At 42.2% G+C, this 16364-nt stretch overlaps 1 protein-coding gene across 1 annotated transcript in view; it reads right to left on the bottom strand.

The window, feature by feature from the left end:
• KCNH5 (potassium voltage-gated channel subfamily H member 5) overlaps positions 1–16364 on the bottom strand; it is a 222665-nt gene that overhangs the window by 29181 nt on the left and 177120 nt on the right. The window contains exon 10 of the mRNA XM_024194406.2: positions 9486–9682. Within this exon, the coding sequence (XP_024050174.1) occupies positions 9486–9682 (197 nt within the window). The remainder of the gene's footprint in view (positions 1–9485; positions 9683–16364) is intronic.

Genomic DNA, 16364 nt, shown 5'->3' with positions numbered 1-16364 from the left:
AACCTCCACCTACTCCTAGCTACTAAGTGAAGACCCATGAGATGGAAAGTATTATAGTAGAACCACCACCTAGGGAACCAGAGTCAACAAAATACTAGCAGAATGATTTGCCAGTGAGGGAGAGATTAAAGTTGCGATCAAGATTATTTTTTCAAAAATCTGCTCCCAGTGGTTCTGTCCCAGCCCAATAAGTGAGGCCCAAACAAAAACGATCCAGATTCTTATATTTTCCATTCTTCCAAAGAGTGAGTTTCCACAGATTAAGAGTTACTATTCTATCTACATACATACACAAATTCACACCACATGTCTGTATACATAAATAAGTGGAATATATGACACTGTGGTTTAAAGATTATATCACCACAAGATTGGGATAGGCTCATTACTCATGAATGGCAAAAGCTACTTGAGTGGGACCCACCTACTCTCTCAATGCCATATTGCTGCAGTTGAGGTAGGAGGAGAGCCTTGAGTAGCAGTCTCCTGAATTTAACAGAGAAGGGGCAGGCCGTCGTGTTTTCAGCTGTGGAAGCAGCTTCCAGCTTTGCTCTGAAAGAGTTGGATCTGCAAGGACCATCTGTTCGCCTGACCTTTTTAAGAGGATGGAGGTGATTGTTTATACAAGATTGTTTGGGTGCAGAATGTCGCACCTATTGGACTGTGTTGGAAGTGGAGTTTTGCTGGAGTTAGCTGCTAGTTGCACTGTTGTTTTTTTTCAATAATATCAAAGCATACCAATACCCAAGCTATTTTACGGTCAATAAATATTAAAATGGAGATATTGGTCCTCCACTTTCAGCAGCACAGCATATTTTTACTCCCTTCCAACTGCGGAAGAGGGAGATGAAAGTATCAGTTTCATGCAACAGAGAAGAAACACCATAACATTATTTTTAAAAAATGTTTAAAGGGTTAAAAACTTAAAATAAACCCCTTGATTTATTTAAGTTGTCATGCAGGACATGTACAGAACCATCTTTGATCAATGTTACTTGATATCCTACATAATGCATGGGTGAAATAAGAAGCACCTGTTAACTTTGAGAGCATTGTCAACAAACTAAAATAAGTATTAATTTACAAATAGTGCATCTTAATAAATCACCCTTGAGCTGGACCTTCCCACAGTATAACTAACTTCATAAATTTAACTAACTACAATCTGAAGTAATTAATTTTCAGTCATGTGTAAGTGACCATTGTAATTGACTTTAACCTGTTGTTTTTCTATGAATGAGCTCGGCCTCTTACATCATTCAGAGTGCATTTCTCCACGTGGTTGAAAAAGAGAGAGGAGAGCTAAATCCCCCACTGGTGTCAATCAGCATAACTCCATTTACATCAGCTGATGATCTGACTCTAAACGTGCAAAAAAATACATGATTTTTTCCAGTCTGTATGCACATAAGTACACTAATGTACTGTAACATTAAAAGTCCTTTGAAGGAAAAGCACTGTAACAGGCTTGTATTCTCCAGTAAAAATCGCCACTGAAATATCATCCTGACGAATGAAATCAAAGGCTCTTTTGTTTTAGATTTTGGAAGAGAAGTTTTGTGTCTATTAAAAACTAGCAGGCCACCCTTGGTATGGCAAAGGGTTACTAATTTGGCCAGTCCTGCCGTCAGCAGAGTCACTGGGTATTTTTCCACTTGCTTAAATGCAAGCAGGATCCAGACCTCTAGAGTAGGTATTTAACAGAGTGATTACATCCAGAATAGAAAAGGAGTCTGCTAGTCCCTTACAGGATTAATGTGGCCTCGGGATATCATTAAAACCGTTGGCACATTGGTTAACCTCTGGATCAGATTACACTTCAAACATACAATCTACAGGGCAGACTGTGCTTGGCCCCTACATGAGTGTTAGCGCGGTGAGCGCATGCTAGGAGCCTTCCCCCTCTCCCTCCTGCAGCTCATGCAAAGGCAGGTACAACTGCTTTCCCTCCCTGTGCCGCTAGCTAGCTAGGTTTTTAGTCCATCCCCCGGTATCTGAGTATCTAAGGGGGAAGAAGGAGGCAGGACTACAAAGCTGTCACCTGTCTCCACATCAACTCGTGGAGCTGGCCAAGTGCCTGGGGTGGGGAACATGCTGCACCCTGGAGCGGGTGCAGGAGCAGGTTTGCTCCCTCTGCACCGGGAGGAGCTCTGGCTCGGGCACCTTTCCTCCCAGAGCTCCCCCTGGAGCTGTGGAGTGCTGCACTGCCCTAATGCTGCACAAATGATCCCAAAGTACATAGGAAGGCAAATGCAAGTAGATAAAACAACTGGGCAGGGAGGGAATGGCCTAAAAACAGGCAGAAACACAACTGGGAAGAAAATCGTCATGAAAGCTTTTGCAGCACCCACTCTGTCTAGGGAGCACAGCTTATAGTCCCACAGCATCCCACTGGGGTGACATTAAAGCCAGAGCCATTTTCTCTTTGAATCTGTATGCTGTTCTTGTACCTGGCGGAGACATCCACAACCCTCCAACAAACCACTTCCCTGCTTTGGCCACCTCAAATTCAAACCTCTGTGTCCTAGAAGGGGTGCAAAGATGTGAGGCATCCCTCATCAGCCAAGAGATCTGAGGACAGAGCTGCTGAGAAACTCTGAGCCTGATTCAGTAACCTTTACACTGCAGCAGATGGGCCTGCTCATGTAGCTAAAGGGTATGTCTATATGGCAAAGGAGGGTGTGACTGTCGCACAGACAGACATACCCATGCTAGATTTAATCTAGCTAGCACAGGTAACAATCCTTGTGTAGAACAAGGTGGCATGGGCTAGCAACAAGAAATCAAGCCCAGGGAACTGGATAAATACGCCAGTGGCTAGTCCACATAAAAGCCCATGTCACCATGTCTACATTACTGCTGTTATTTGTGCAGGCTACATTAAGGCTGGCATGGGTATTGCCTACTCATGCTACAATCACCCTCGCTTACTGTAGACATACCCACTGTGTACTCCGAATGGCTAAGGGTTGCAGGATTGGGCCCTTTGTCATGAGATGGGGTCACAGAGATGCCACCTGATCGGATACCAACACAATGCTTCACTGCAAACATCACAGTCTAACGTCAGAGTGCCGCACTGTAATGAACTGCATGGCTCTCGGAGAAGCCATTAGATGCAGTAGCTCTTCACCTCTCAGAAGTTAAGTGACTAGGATCAGGAGCTAACATAACAGCAGGTGCTAGAGGAAGAACCTGGAAGGAATTGTCACTAAAACAAAGACAGGTGATAAACATTTCTGTTGTAAACAAAAGCTTCTTAAGGTCCTAGAGGATGCCACGAGGGCTGTTGGGATGTGAAGAAAATGAAATCATATTGATTTTGTCCAGCATGGCTGCTCTACCCTACAGCATAGCTAACCTGCATCTATAGGACCTCACTTCCCTGGAGAGCACATTGAGCTAGAACAAGGACAGCTAAGGGGCGAGGAGGGGAAGGGACAGTGTAAAACGATTGTTCCTTTTGCACGTGGGGGTGGAGAGGCAAGTGTGGTGAACTCCAAAGGCAAGGCTAAATTGTGACTTGGATTATGCACTCCTGCAAGGACGCAAGAGGGAGTGATCTCCCCTTTATATTCATGCCCATCTGGCTCCTGGGCCTAGGGTCCGACACACAGTAGTAAGAATGTCTTGAGCACTCGCTTACACTGGAACAAGTGGGTGGGAAGAGGCAGGCTCCACTCCCCCTCATTGGCTGCACCCCCACCCTAATCACTCGCTAGCACGGCTGAATGGGTTGCAGTTTGCTGCTGTCATAGGCCAACTGCCAATTACTAGCCATCCCAAAGCAAGGGCTGTGACTGAAGTTGTTGTCTTGCCCTTGGTAAATGAAGGGGCAGGTACGTTTCACAACGCTGAGTGCAAGAAGCCTTCTAAGCATCCCTGCCTTGGGTTAGAGTGGTGAGCGACTGGTTGGGTAACCCAGGGCCCAAAAACATATGAAGGAACAAAAACATTTTTGTCTGCGTATTTGAATTGAATTGATATCAGCAAGAAGTGGGTCAAATGAACATTCATTAGGCATGAGCCAGCCACAGTTTGAAAATGAACCCAGAGTCAAAGGCCCAGACAGCTCTGTAAGCCAAAATAGAAACTGAGCTATTAGTTCTGACTTCATACAGTCTTGATCCCGTGGGCAAAGGATCACACTCTGAATAAGAAAGAAAAACATCAACAGTGACAGGTTTGGTAACTGGGATTGCCAGGATGCAGTGCCAGAATACACGTGGTGGCATATTCTCATTCATGGAGACAGAGACATAAATTCCACAGGAGCCTTCATTGACTAATCTATTTCCATTATTCATGGACAGCTTCTTTTAATTAATAATGCTGTGGAAACTTATTTAATCAAAATGGGTTCTGTTTTTGTCACTACTGGTGACACCTCAAACATGAATCACTATCACAGCACAGGACAAGCAGCGAGTCACCGTTTCTAAGGATCCACCAACGGGGTGAGGCAGCTTATCTCAGGAATAGGAAAGCTCACCAATTGCCGGAGTTATATAATGGCCAGACTGCGAACGCAAATAACCCCATGAACTTTAATCAGACTAAATCTGAGTAACTGCTACCTAATATAAGTGGGGGGCTCACAAACTGACCTAAATAACCTTACTGTAGAGTCTACAGCATCCTATATTAAAATATAGGGGAGTATGAGTGAATACTATGGTAACTGTATTAATTTAAGAGGAAAGTGGCAAATTTTTATAGTTTACCACTGCAGTTTATACTTAATATACTTTTCGGTAATCTCCTCCCAACCCCAAATGGGTGGCAAAGCCCCTCAACATCCTTACAGTATTTATTACGAAATACTCAAATGATGCACATATGAGGAGTGACCAAAAAAAGTTTAGTATTAGGCATCCAACATAAAATTGTATTGGTCTAATGCCTCATCCCAAAAGTTTCCATTCCATTTAGCCCAAAGTCCTAGATTAAATGAGACTAGTAGTTTGATCCTTTGAATCCTTTAACAGGGAGGAAGCCTACATCCACCACGTTAAGTTCTTCATCAACCAATTCTCACAGAAAAGCCGATTGCAGAATCTACTTTGCGAAGTGGAATAAACTCACAACACAAAGGCTCATTATAAATGGCAAAACCGCGTTGAATAAAGTGGGAACAATTGCATGCAAAGTAGACTGCCACCGTGCTGAATGATTTTTCACAGCAAACATGCAAAAGTGTTAGAGATCCCCAGGACACTTTTAAGCAGAAGGAACTATGCATGAACTCTGGAGGTTATATAGTTCTATGTTCCCCAATTTTAATATGTTCTTAAATCCACATGCCCATTTAGTTTGCTTTCAGGAAAGCCTCCAAAATGGACAAGAATGTGGATGCCAACAAAGACCTTAATATGAAACTCACTTTGAAGAGATACAAATATTTGGCTCAAATGAAAATAATGGTATTTTTAAGGTCTAAGATTTGTTCTTCATTAAAAATCACTAGTAAAAAGTAGGGAACTGATTAAAAAAGAAATTGTTCTAATTTCAAGTATACAGAAAAACAATGGGCCATGACATGTCATGACCTGAGGATCTGCAGGTAAATAACCTTATATGTTTAGACTGTATTAGATGAATTATACATCAGCCATTATATATTCATATATATAAAGACATTTCAACTGCCTTAAATGTATCCTCTCTCTCTTTGCATTCCTATGCCTCTAACACACATTCCAACAGTGAATATGCCAGAGATCCTATAGACACAGTCTCATTCGTCACACACCCCTTTTTCAGTCCCTGAGCACCATTTATCCTTGCACTGGATAAGACACTGTGGAAAATAACAGCATGCAATCATTTATATTTAAAAAACATGGGCGAAATATTGGCCTCACTGAAGTCAATGGCAACACCCCATACTGTAATGCACAGCGTACAAAATAACATATAATATATGAGAGTCTGGCCGTTACCTGGGGATTTTGCCACTAGCTGGTATAGGTGGAAGTGGTAGCAAGAACTGGAAACCTACGTATTTAAAAATATTTGAACTGAGAACTTGTTTCCGGGAGGAACCTATTTGCTGACTCCATACGCTAGGCTCTGATTGCTATGACTGCTCCACAGGCCAAGCTTGTAAAACAAGGCCCTAATCCAAAGAGCACAGATTCTCGAAAGGCCTTTCATGAATTAGATATTATAAATATTCTCTCCCACATCGGAAGTCAGTTAGTAACTGTTTGATGGGTCCTTCCAAGCGCTGGTCTTTAACGTTCAGTTTTCAGAGATGGACATGAATCTCATTGCAGTTTTCAAGAATATTTCTAGTTTAATTATTTTCTCTACTTGGAAAAAGTTCCAAGTTCTGTTCCTGCCTTGCAGTCCGGATTACTGATGTTAGATGTGGCATGCGCAGGTCAGCACACAAAGAAAGATGATGCAACACTTTCAATTACAGGTTAAAAGTCACTTCGTTATTCTGAGCAGGAGAGATCGCTGCAGGTTGAAGAGCTAGCAGCCACTCTGATTTTATGGGCCCATAAATTTATTGTGATGGATGAACTACCTAACCAACAAAAAAAAATAAAAAATCTTGAGTTGGTAATAGCACGCTGCACAGCTCTGGTAAGTAGGTCATTCAACATGCCAGGTCTCTGGATATTATTGGGGAGTGAGAAAACATTATTTCTCCACCTCAATGTGCCTGTCTCTTTTCTTGTCATGTGGAACTAACCTTTCATGCTTAGTACTATTACTAATTTATTAGCCTGTTAAACGCCTCAATTGCTGTACAGTCTGTGGACTACATCTTAATGCTTGCTGAAGCAAAGAGTGCTTTAGAAATGTGTGTGTGTGTAAAGCAATAAACCAGATGGGGGAACAATTCTCTGTACCTCTGCGTTTTCTACAGTGAGAGCAAACAATCATCTTCTTGAGCACAGACGAGCCAGCGGTTGATGTTTGTTATAATTATTGGTGACTCTTGAAAGCGATGACTTAACTAAAAAAGGTGCTAAATATATTTCTATTCAAATCAATTAAAGGAGAAAACGATTTTACTTCCATTTAGGTTAAATGACTACTGCACAAATTGCTGTAATACAATTGTGCAGCACTGTCAGTCCAATCTCTTGTGACCTGATTGACTGCTTCTGCCCGCTTGATCGGACTATCTGTCGGATAGTTAGGGCCACATTTTCTAAGAAATGAACCTTTAAACTAGCAGTTTTGTCCCTAGTAGAGTACACAAGGGGCAGCATGAACATTTTCTGCCCATGGAACTTAATCCAAAGCCCACTGAAGTCACTTACTTAATAGCACTTTGGATCAGGGTATGGTATCTAAGAGCATAAAAATCTATCTAGTGCCTAGGAATGAAGCACAGGAAATCCCTGCACCAGACTGGCTGAATGTCCCAGCACTGTTCTTTTAGGAAAAGGCCTTTCCCCCCCAAACCTATCTCCTGGATGTTGAGAAGATACAGATAGACATCATGTGTGATTCCACATAGCCATGTTCTTCAGAACCTTTTACTGCCAATCCATTCATATTTACTGCTGCCCTATGTACCCAACGGGGATCTCTCCTCTCCTGTGAAAGCCAATCTACATATCTTTCTTTATAAGCTTCATTATGAAATTCAGCTCCTCCTAGCAGAAATCTTCCCTTCCACTGGTGAAAAGAATTCTCCCACCATTACCATCAGGGTGTCAAGTGGCTGCATAGGCACTCCACTGCCATTACTACAGCCCTGCATAGTAACTGCTGTGGCTGTAACACAGAGGATCCATGTCTAAGTGATCCATGCAGCCACACTGCAGGCCTTCCCCAGACTGCACTTCCTGGTCCCTAGGGGTTAGCATGCAGGGAGCTCGGTTCTGCATTACACACCTGTATCTGTGCAGCCACCCCTTATATTGCACCCCACCTTGTGAAGCACACTGGGTCCCACTGCCAGAAGGCCCTCTCCCTCCTTGGAGGAAGGGAAAGGATTTCCGCTATGTGAATAGTAGAATTGCAGTCCGCTGCTTTGTCAGCAAAGTGTTCACATTGCTTTCGGTAATGCACAGCTCTGGCATGGCTCCAGAGGAAGAGGTGTAATCTCAGGAAGTTAGTTTAAGTGACAGGTTTATAGCCACAAGAAGCAGAATGTATGTTTTGACACAGCGTGAGTCGTATTAGCTTGTCCCATGAAAATGCCTTCAAGCATTTCTTCCCTGGTCCCATATCCGTCCGGGTTCCGCCCAGGTTCTTGAGCAGAGTTTTCAACTCTGGACCGGCAATTCATGGCACATTGCAGGTAGCAAGGTGGGAATTACAAGAGAGGGTAAGATGACAATCTTAAACCTAAACTGGATTGTTGCTGTGCTTTCTTTTTCGGCCTTAACTCAGACTGGGTGCATCTGTAGGCCCATTTTAACCTCTCCCAACTCTCCCACTTCCTCTACATCTTGTACTTTGCTGACTGCATTGACAGCACTAAAGCACATTCTTCTTGCTGTGCAGCATCATGTACAAGCTACTGTTGCCAGAATGATACTAGGCTCAAAGAACCACCAGTCTGTTCCAGCTGGGCAATTCCTATTTTACTACAAGCATTGAGCTCCCTTTTTTCTATGGCTGGACTGTCTTTAAAACATCATCATAGCCTTACAGTAACTTCAGATGAGATGCCTTAGGTTCAGCTATAGAAAAAAAAAAGATCCATTTCAACTGTAAAAGGATTTCAGTTAATGCTCAATAATCTATAAATCACTGTTATGAGATTTCCCTATGCAAATCAAATGTATATGACCCTCATCAATCTTTAAAAACACCTCCATAAAGATTAAATTTTGCAGCTGCAATGTGAATTAAAGGATCTGTTAACTTATTTTCAAGATACATCTTTATAGCTAATTAATTTTCACATGGAGTGTTCTTTGAAATGACTAACAGATAGTGAGCTTTGCTGATTGATTATAAAATGAGAAGGTGGGTTAAAAAAAGAGAGTTGTGAATATAAAATCACTGTCAAGCTTTATTAACCTTGCCATATTAAAATTCTAAACTGAGTAAGCAAGAGAGGCAGGTATTAACATAATACCTTTGAGTATAATTTATTTATTTCACATCAATAAATTCCTCTTAGTTGGTCCATGTCCCATCAGCATGGCCTCTGATCTGGATTTTAGTAGATTGGAGAGTGACTTCACCTTGGAAGAAGTAATCATTTGGATTCTATTGGACTATAAAACACAGCCTTATATATTATGTAAAAGGAATGAAAAAAGAAAATAAGTGTAATTCATATGTCACCCTCCTAGGGCAGATACTTTGAGCTTCAAATCTACAGGTAGCTTTTATGGAGCGACCATTAATGAATAGCCACAGCTTTTACTGCCAGTCTAGTTAATCTGCACTGACCTGAAAACATCAAGACTAAATTTGGGATTGCTATTTGCTACACAGACTCTGTGGGGGGTTCTCAATCACTTTTCCCCTAGGAATGGTGAGAATCAGATCAAGTGCCTTACCCGTTTCCTCAGATTGCAAGTGAGCGTGAGATTCCTCGAGAAGGAGTTTGCAAATGCTGTATAAAAGTCCAGAACTTTCAGCAAGGCTTCCCGTTTAATAATATGTAAATCGCAGTACGTCAGTGCGCGGACATTGGCACACGCATGGGCCAAAGTGGTTTCTTTCCAGAAGATATCGCCAAACACATCACCTTTACCTGAAAAAAAGAGCAGGACACCTTTATTAAACCACACATATACACTGCTCTTCAGCAAACCAATTAGTCCCTTCCCCAAATTTTCTTCAGTTCCCAATTATTCCGAATTTAGGCCCAGATTTTTAAAGGTATTTAGGCATTGCTCTGTTCAGCACTGCAAGGCCTAATACATTTTGGATGTGGACTTAGGCTCCTAAGTGACTAAGTCACTTTTGAAAATGAGACTTATTAAGCTCCCTTTAAAAACTGGATTGTGGGTATGTGTGTGTGAAAATTTTACCCTAGCTATGCACGTGCTTAAGTGTTTTGTTGAATCTGGGCCTTACTGAAGTATCTAATGATTAGAGCTGATCAAACTATTAATTAAGAATAACATTTGCTAAAAAAATCAACTCCCTTTTTGGCTAGCAAATCATTCACAAAGAGACCCTGATTCCTGTGAACGAACTTGTTCATTTGCATTCACTGAATAGTTCTGACAAATAATTGTCTAGCGAATTGTTGTCCATGACTGTTTGCATTAAATATTTTCTAATTGTGTTGTGCAATTGGGCATCTGTTTTTACACCCTAACTGAATGACATTTTATTTTTAAACGGGAGAATAGCAAATGTTAAATAATGTGTAATGAGCTTGTGTTTTATGTTTTCAGCTGCACAATCATCTGCTCTAAAATTTGTGAAATATTGGGAATTTGTGAACATTCTCAAGAATGTCCAATGGTCATTGCAATGAAAAATTGCAAACAACAAACAAACTGACCCCACGAATCTTAGTGAACTGAACATTGCACTTATAGTTAGCTGTATTTGACAATCTGATTTTCTGCTATTTGACCAGTGCTGCTAACAATTAGTTAAGAGATTTTTCTAGATGAATTATTATTAATGATTGATGTTACAGTATTGTCCAAAAGCCCAATCAGGATCAGAGCCCCACTGGGATGGGCACTGTAGAAAGATATATTAAGATCTCATTCCTGCCTTGAAGACTTTACCATCTAGATTAAGACAAAACTAGATATCTGAACATTTATAGGTACTTCTTAAGACTTCTAAAACATGGAGCCAGTGTTATCTCATTTCAGTAACAACTAGTGTATATAAAATCCATGCCTCCAGAGCTGGGTTTGGCCAAAGCTATTAGGAAGGTAGTGGCTCAAACTATTCCTTTTATTTGGATGTTGCAAAGTGAAATGATAGGTACCTATCATATTCTGGGGTGACACAACTCCTCACTAGTCTGAAGCTGATTCTGTTGCAAAAGCAATTTTTGCTATTTTTAGCAGATTGGGTTTCCCTAAAGAGATTTTACATGAATGTGCGTCAAATTTATGGAAGTTGTGTGAGGCAAAACAACTAAAAGCCATCCCATATCACCCCGAGACAAATGGTCTGTTGGAGAGGTTCAATGGAATTCTAAAATCTAGGCTCAGAATCAAATAAGAGAACCGGAGTCTGGGACAATGTCACTGATGGATTATTACCCTATTTGCTATTTGCTTATAGGAAAGTGCCCCAAGAGTCAGCAGGGTTTGCCCCATTTGATCTTCTATACGGAAAAGAAGTGAGGGGACCCTTAGATCTTATCTGAGACTCCTGAGAAGGGGACACTGTTACAGAAGTTAATGGACATAATGGAAATGGTTCAGACTAACCTCAGGAACAGTCCAAACAAAAGGTGTGCTATGGCCAACATACTTGTAAATGCTCTTTTGAAATGGAGGACCTGAGGTTAGTGCTAAGCACTAAAAGGCAGAATTCTTGGGAAGGACCTTTTGTGGTGACAGAAGAGGTAAATGAAGATACAGACCATGTTAAAAGGCCTCGTGATAATGGGGTCCCACAGCTGGTGCATGTAAACAGACTTAAAGCTTATCACAGCAGGCAAGCTATGGTCAACACAAGCCGTTGTGTAGAAAGGGAAACTGAGGGACATCACCTCACTGATTGATGGCTGAATGCTAGCCTGACTCAGCCCTGGAAAGCATCGATCTCTGCAGTGAGTTAACACCAGTTGAAAAGACAGAGGTTATCTGTGTTGCAAGAACATAGACAAGTGTTTTCTAGCAAACCAGGGAAAACTCACTTGCTGACTTATATGACCATTACTGTAGGATCACAGCCAACCCAGCAGGTCCTACTGCACCACTGGCAAGGTATAAGAGCAAATTTGCACAGAAATACAAAGCTTGCTGGACCAGGGCTGCAACTATACACAGACTCCTAGACTGTGACCTGCATGCTGTTTGGCTGTTTGTGAACATCCCGGGTTGGGAGCTACAACAGCAAAGTATTGTGAGGCACCCAAGGTTATGGGGCAGGCAGTGACACAACCGCACACTGGTCTGGATTGTACCGGGAAATGTGACCATCCAGTTTTGCACAAAAGAAAAGACACACGTTCAATGTCATAGCTAGAACCATGTGTCATGACAAATATCTCAAGATTAAAACTTTTGCTCATATTTACTGTAAACCAGAGAAGTGGCAGATCTGAAGTGTAGATCTGCAGTGCTGGTCACCCCATCTCAAAAAGGATATTGCAGATTCAGAGAAGGATGATCAACAGCCCGGAAAAAAACCTCTCCCATGAAATGACATTGAAAAGATTGGGATTGTTTACCTTAGAAAGGAGATGAATAAATGAGGATATGATAAAGTATTTAAAATAATGAATAGTAGAGAAGGCAGATGGGGAACTTCTGTTCTCCCTGACTCAGCATAAAAACAAGGAGACATATGGTGATATCAAAGAGTGGGAAATTCCAAATGGAAAGAAGGAAATACTTTACTAGACAACATGCAATTAAACTGTGGAACTCGTTGCTACAGGAAGTTGTTGAGGCCAAGAATTTACAAAAATTCCAAAGGGATTGGCCATGTATATGGATATCAATAATATCCAGGGTGATCATAATTATTAATGACAAAAATGTCTACATCTTGGAATCATCTCTTCTAATGAAGATTATAAAGGCTTTCTTACTGAGTCTGGTTTTCAAAGGATTTTTTTTTAAATGAGGGTGAATACGGAATACATAATCCAGCTAATGCATTTTACAAAATGAGATGGCATAAAGTTTAAATGCTTATTGCAGAGCATTTACGAGTAATTTATCACTTATCTAATGAACTGATTTTAAAATGCCCTTTCTGTAGTTAATTGTCCTTGTTCATAAACACAGTTCTGTTCCATACACACACAGCACAGTTATATAATTTATTGAAACATGTACAACAATGCCTAATTTATTTTTTCTTTGTGATGTGCACTTGGGAAAATTGGAGTTGAGCTTTGAGCAACTACAGCCTGCAGTTGAAAATAAGCAATATCGTTGAGTTGTCTCTTATCATTCTCCTCCCACAATGTAAGGGAAATGTTTCTTTTCTTTCTAAATGCAAGGTAATATTACCCAGCAAATTAAAGGTGAAAGGTTAAAAGCAGATGATATATACATGTAGCCCTTGTGTAATACTTAGTGTTAAGCAATGTACCAAAATTCTTATATAAATGAATCATCCTTCAGAGAAATGAACAGATTTTCATGATATTTGTTGCTGTTCTGTTAAATAGCAAACAGCAGTGGGATCATCAAATAGATGCTGAGCCACTACACACATCATGAGTCAGTTGCCTTTTGAGTCAAATGGCAGTGTGGTAACTTGAAGTGGGGAAGGATTTACAGGACAGACACAAAAGGTAACATTGATATTTTGCACTTTACGGACGCTGTCTGTTTCTTTGAACACAAAGATAAATAGGAGCCTTAACTCCCATGGCATGGCAAGAGCATGGTGATATTATGCCGTGCTCAGACAGCATGAAAACAAGAACAAATAGTTCAAGACTCTTCTGAACTTGGTGTTTTTTCCAAATATTTGAAAGATGCTACACTTGTTAAATCAGCCACATTTGTTAACAAATGTAATGGGTGAAAACAAAATAAAATCCTGCAACACAATAGAATTTTCCCCATCAGGGAACAGTCAGAGACTAATCACATGTTATATTTTATCCCCAGCTCACTGATGGCTATTAGTAAATGATGGCAAATATTCAGGTATTTCTCTTTCACTCTCCTTTCAGATAATTGCAAAGGATAATTTAGCTGGTTGAAATTAAAAGTCAGATTTTCAAATATAGGTGTATGAACAGCATGCATTTAAGTTAAGCAAGCAAATATGCATGCACACTTTGCAATTTGGATATTTAGGCAGGTATGCATGTAGAAATATAACCATGGGCTGGTGTTGCAAAATGGCTGTTTTGAGAGATCTGAAGGGTATAAAATTTTAAAATCTGTCTCCACAGTTAGGCCCTGACCTAGACTACTTTAAGGACTTATCCACAGATGGAGTTATTCAGGAATAGCTGTTCAGGGATAAATCCATGTGTGCAACTCTTATTCTGAAATCAGAATGCCTTTTTCTGAATTAGCTTAATCCACTTGGGAAACTGAATGAGCTAAAATAGGTACCTAAAAAAATGTACAGAAAAAGGTACTTTTAATCTGGAATAAAAGTGTCTATGAGGATTGATGTGCGGCGATCGATCCACCGGGGGTTGATTTAGCGGGTCTAGTGAAGACCCGCTAAATTGACCGCTGATCGCTCTCCCGTCAACTCCAGTACTCCACCGGAACAAGAAGCATAAGGTAAGTCGACGGGAGAGTTGCTCCCATTGACCCAATGTGGTGTAGACACCGCAATAAGTTGTCCAAAGGTACGTCGACTCCAGCTATGTTATTCACCTTGCTGGAGTTGCGTAACTTAGGTCCACCTCGCCACATAGTGTAGACCTGCGCTATGCATGGAGTTATTCAGAAATAGCTACTATGCTGTAAATTCAGACCCTATCTTATTCTGGAATAATTTTTGCATGTTGACAAGCCTTAAGGAAAGGATCCTATAGCACCAACATGCAAGGGCCTGATTCACCACTGTCTTTCACCTTGTGTAGACATTTACACCAGTGCAAAGTGGATGTAAATCACTATGGCTCTGATTTCCATTTTCACTGAAGCTTCTTCCCACTGCTCTGATAGTGTAAAGGGGCCTTAAAGTGGGTGAAAATGTGAAAGCTACCAAACCAGAATGGGTAGCTTTATACATGCACTTTATACTAGTGTAAAGGACTACACAAAGCAAAAGGCAAAGGAGAATCAGGCCCTGGATGTTCACGTGGTTACTACTGTTATGTTGATTGTTGGACTAACAGAAAGACTGAGATCGGGCCTGCATTTGAAAATTTTATCAGTCTAGCTCTATCAGAACTGTGATCTTTTTTACGGCAATAGTTATACGGGTAGACCAGCGGTGCAAATGGAATCCATTTCTTACTGGTATGGGGGGACAATTGGGGGGCACGTGACCTCCTCACATGAGTCTCCACATGACTCCTCCCCGCCCCACCCCCAGCCCAGGGCCCCCACAGTCTCCCTGTCCCCTCCCCATGATCCATCCCCCTTACCTGGGGGGGCTCTATCCTCCTGCTGCGCCTTCGGAACCACAGCGGCGAAAGGTTCCTGCGGCGTGGCTGTACCACCCCAGCCCTTCCACACAGGGTGTTCTCCTTCTGTACAGCAGTCCTGCCGGAGGACAGGGCTGGGGGTGGTACAGCAGCCGCACTGGAGGGGCTGCCGGCATGGGGCTGCCCAGTGGCCCCACATTCTGCTCATTTCCCTGCTGTGGTTCCCAGGAGAGCCCAGCGGTTCAGGGCTTTCCTGGGAACTGCAGCAGGGAAAAGAGCAGAACGTCAGCAGCTCCTTTGGTGGCTGTACCACCCCCAGCCCTGTCCTCCGGCGGGGCTGCTGCTGGGAGCCGAGGAGATGCAGCTCTGTGGAAGGGCAGAGGGCGGGGCTAGGGGTTCTGCTCCTTTCCCCACTGTGGTTCCCAGGAAAGCCCTGACCCACAGGGCTCTCCCAGAAACCGCAGTGGGGAAAGGAGCAGAACATGGGGCCAACGGGTGGTCCCACGCTCGCAGCTCTTCTGACGCAGCTGTACCACCCCCAGTGGCCAGCCCTGCCCCCAGCCCTGTCCTCCAGCGGGGCTTCTACACAGATGGAGGAGACCCTGCATGGAAGGGCTGGGGGCAGCATAGCTGTGCCGGAGGAGCTGTCAGTGTGGGGCCACCCAGCGGCCCCACGGTCTGTTGTTCCTCTTTCTGGTACACTGTACCATCTATAGATATCTTGCTAGTACGGCGTACCGGAGCGTACCGCCCTATCTGCACTGCTGAGGTAGACCCCCTGGTCTGGATGTAGTTTCACTGATACGAAGATGCTTTGTACCAGTATAGTTATACCCCGCCCCGTCTGGGAATAGCTACACCAGTGTAAAGCACTTTTACAACAATAGAACCGTGCATACAACAGGGATGGTTGCATTGCTTTAACTATGCTAATACAGCTAAAGCAATACTACCTTCGGGGGTAGACAAGGCCCTACTCACTCGGATTTTTATAGAAGGGAACTATCTGGTATAAATTCCAAACTATCTGTTGGATTAAGCCTGAGGAGCTATAAGTATAGATAGCAAGGTCATTTTCTTGGAAAACGTGTTCTGAGAGAACTCAGACCTCAGGTTATATTTAAAACTTTTTTCACAAGGAAGCATATTCCCAGTCTCCGTAATACCTAACTAGACATCCAATCAGTAACAATAGCATTTTTGAAACTGG

The sequence above is a fragment of the Terrapene carolina genome, unplaced genomic scaffold (genome assembly GCF_002925995.2).
Source record: "Terrapene carolina triunguis isolate 2854851 unplaced genomic scaffold, T_m_triunguis-2.0 Scaffold189, whole genome shotgun sequence".
In the NCBI taxonomy this organism is placed as follows: domain Eukaryota; kingdom Metazoa; phylum Chordata; order Testudines; family Emydidae; genus Terrapene; species Terrapene triunguis.
Note: the sequence above shows the minus strand (reverse complement) of the source record. Positions and strands in the feature narration are given on the sequence as shown.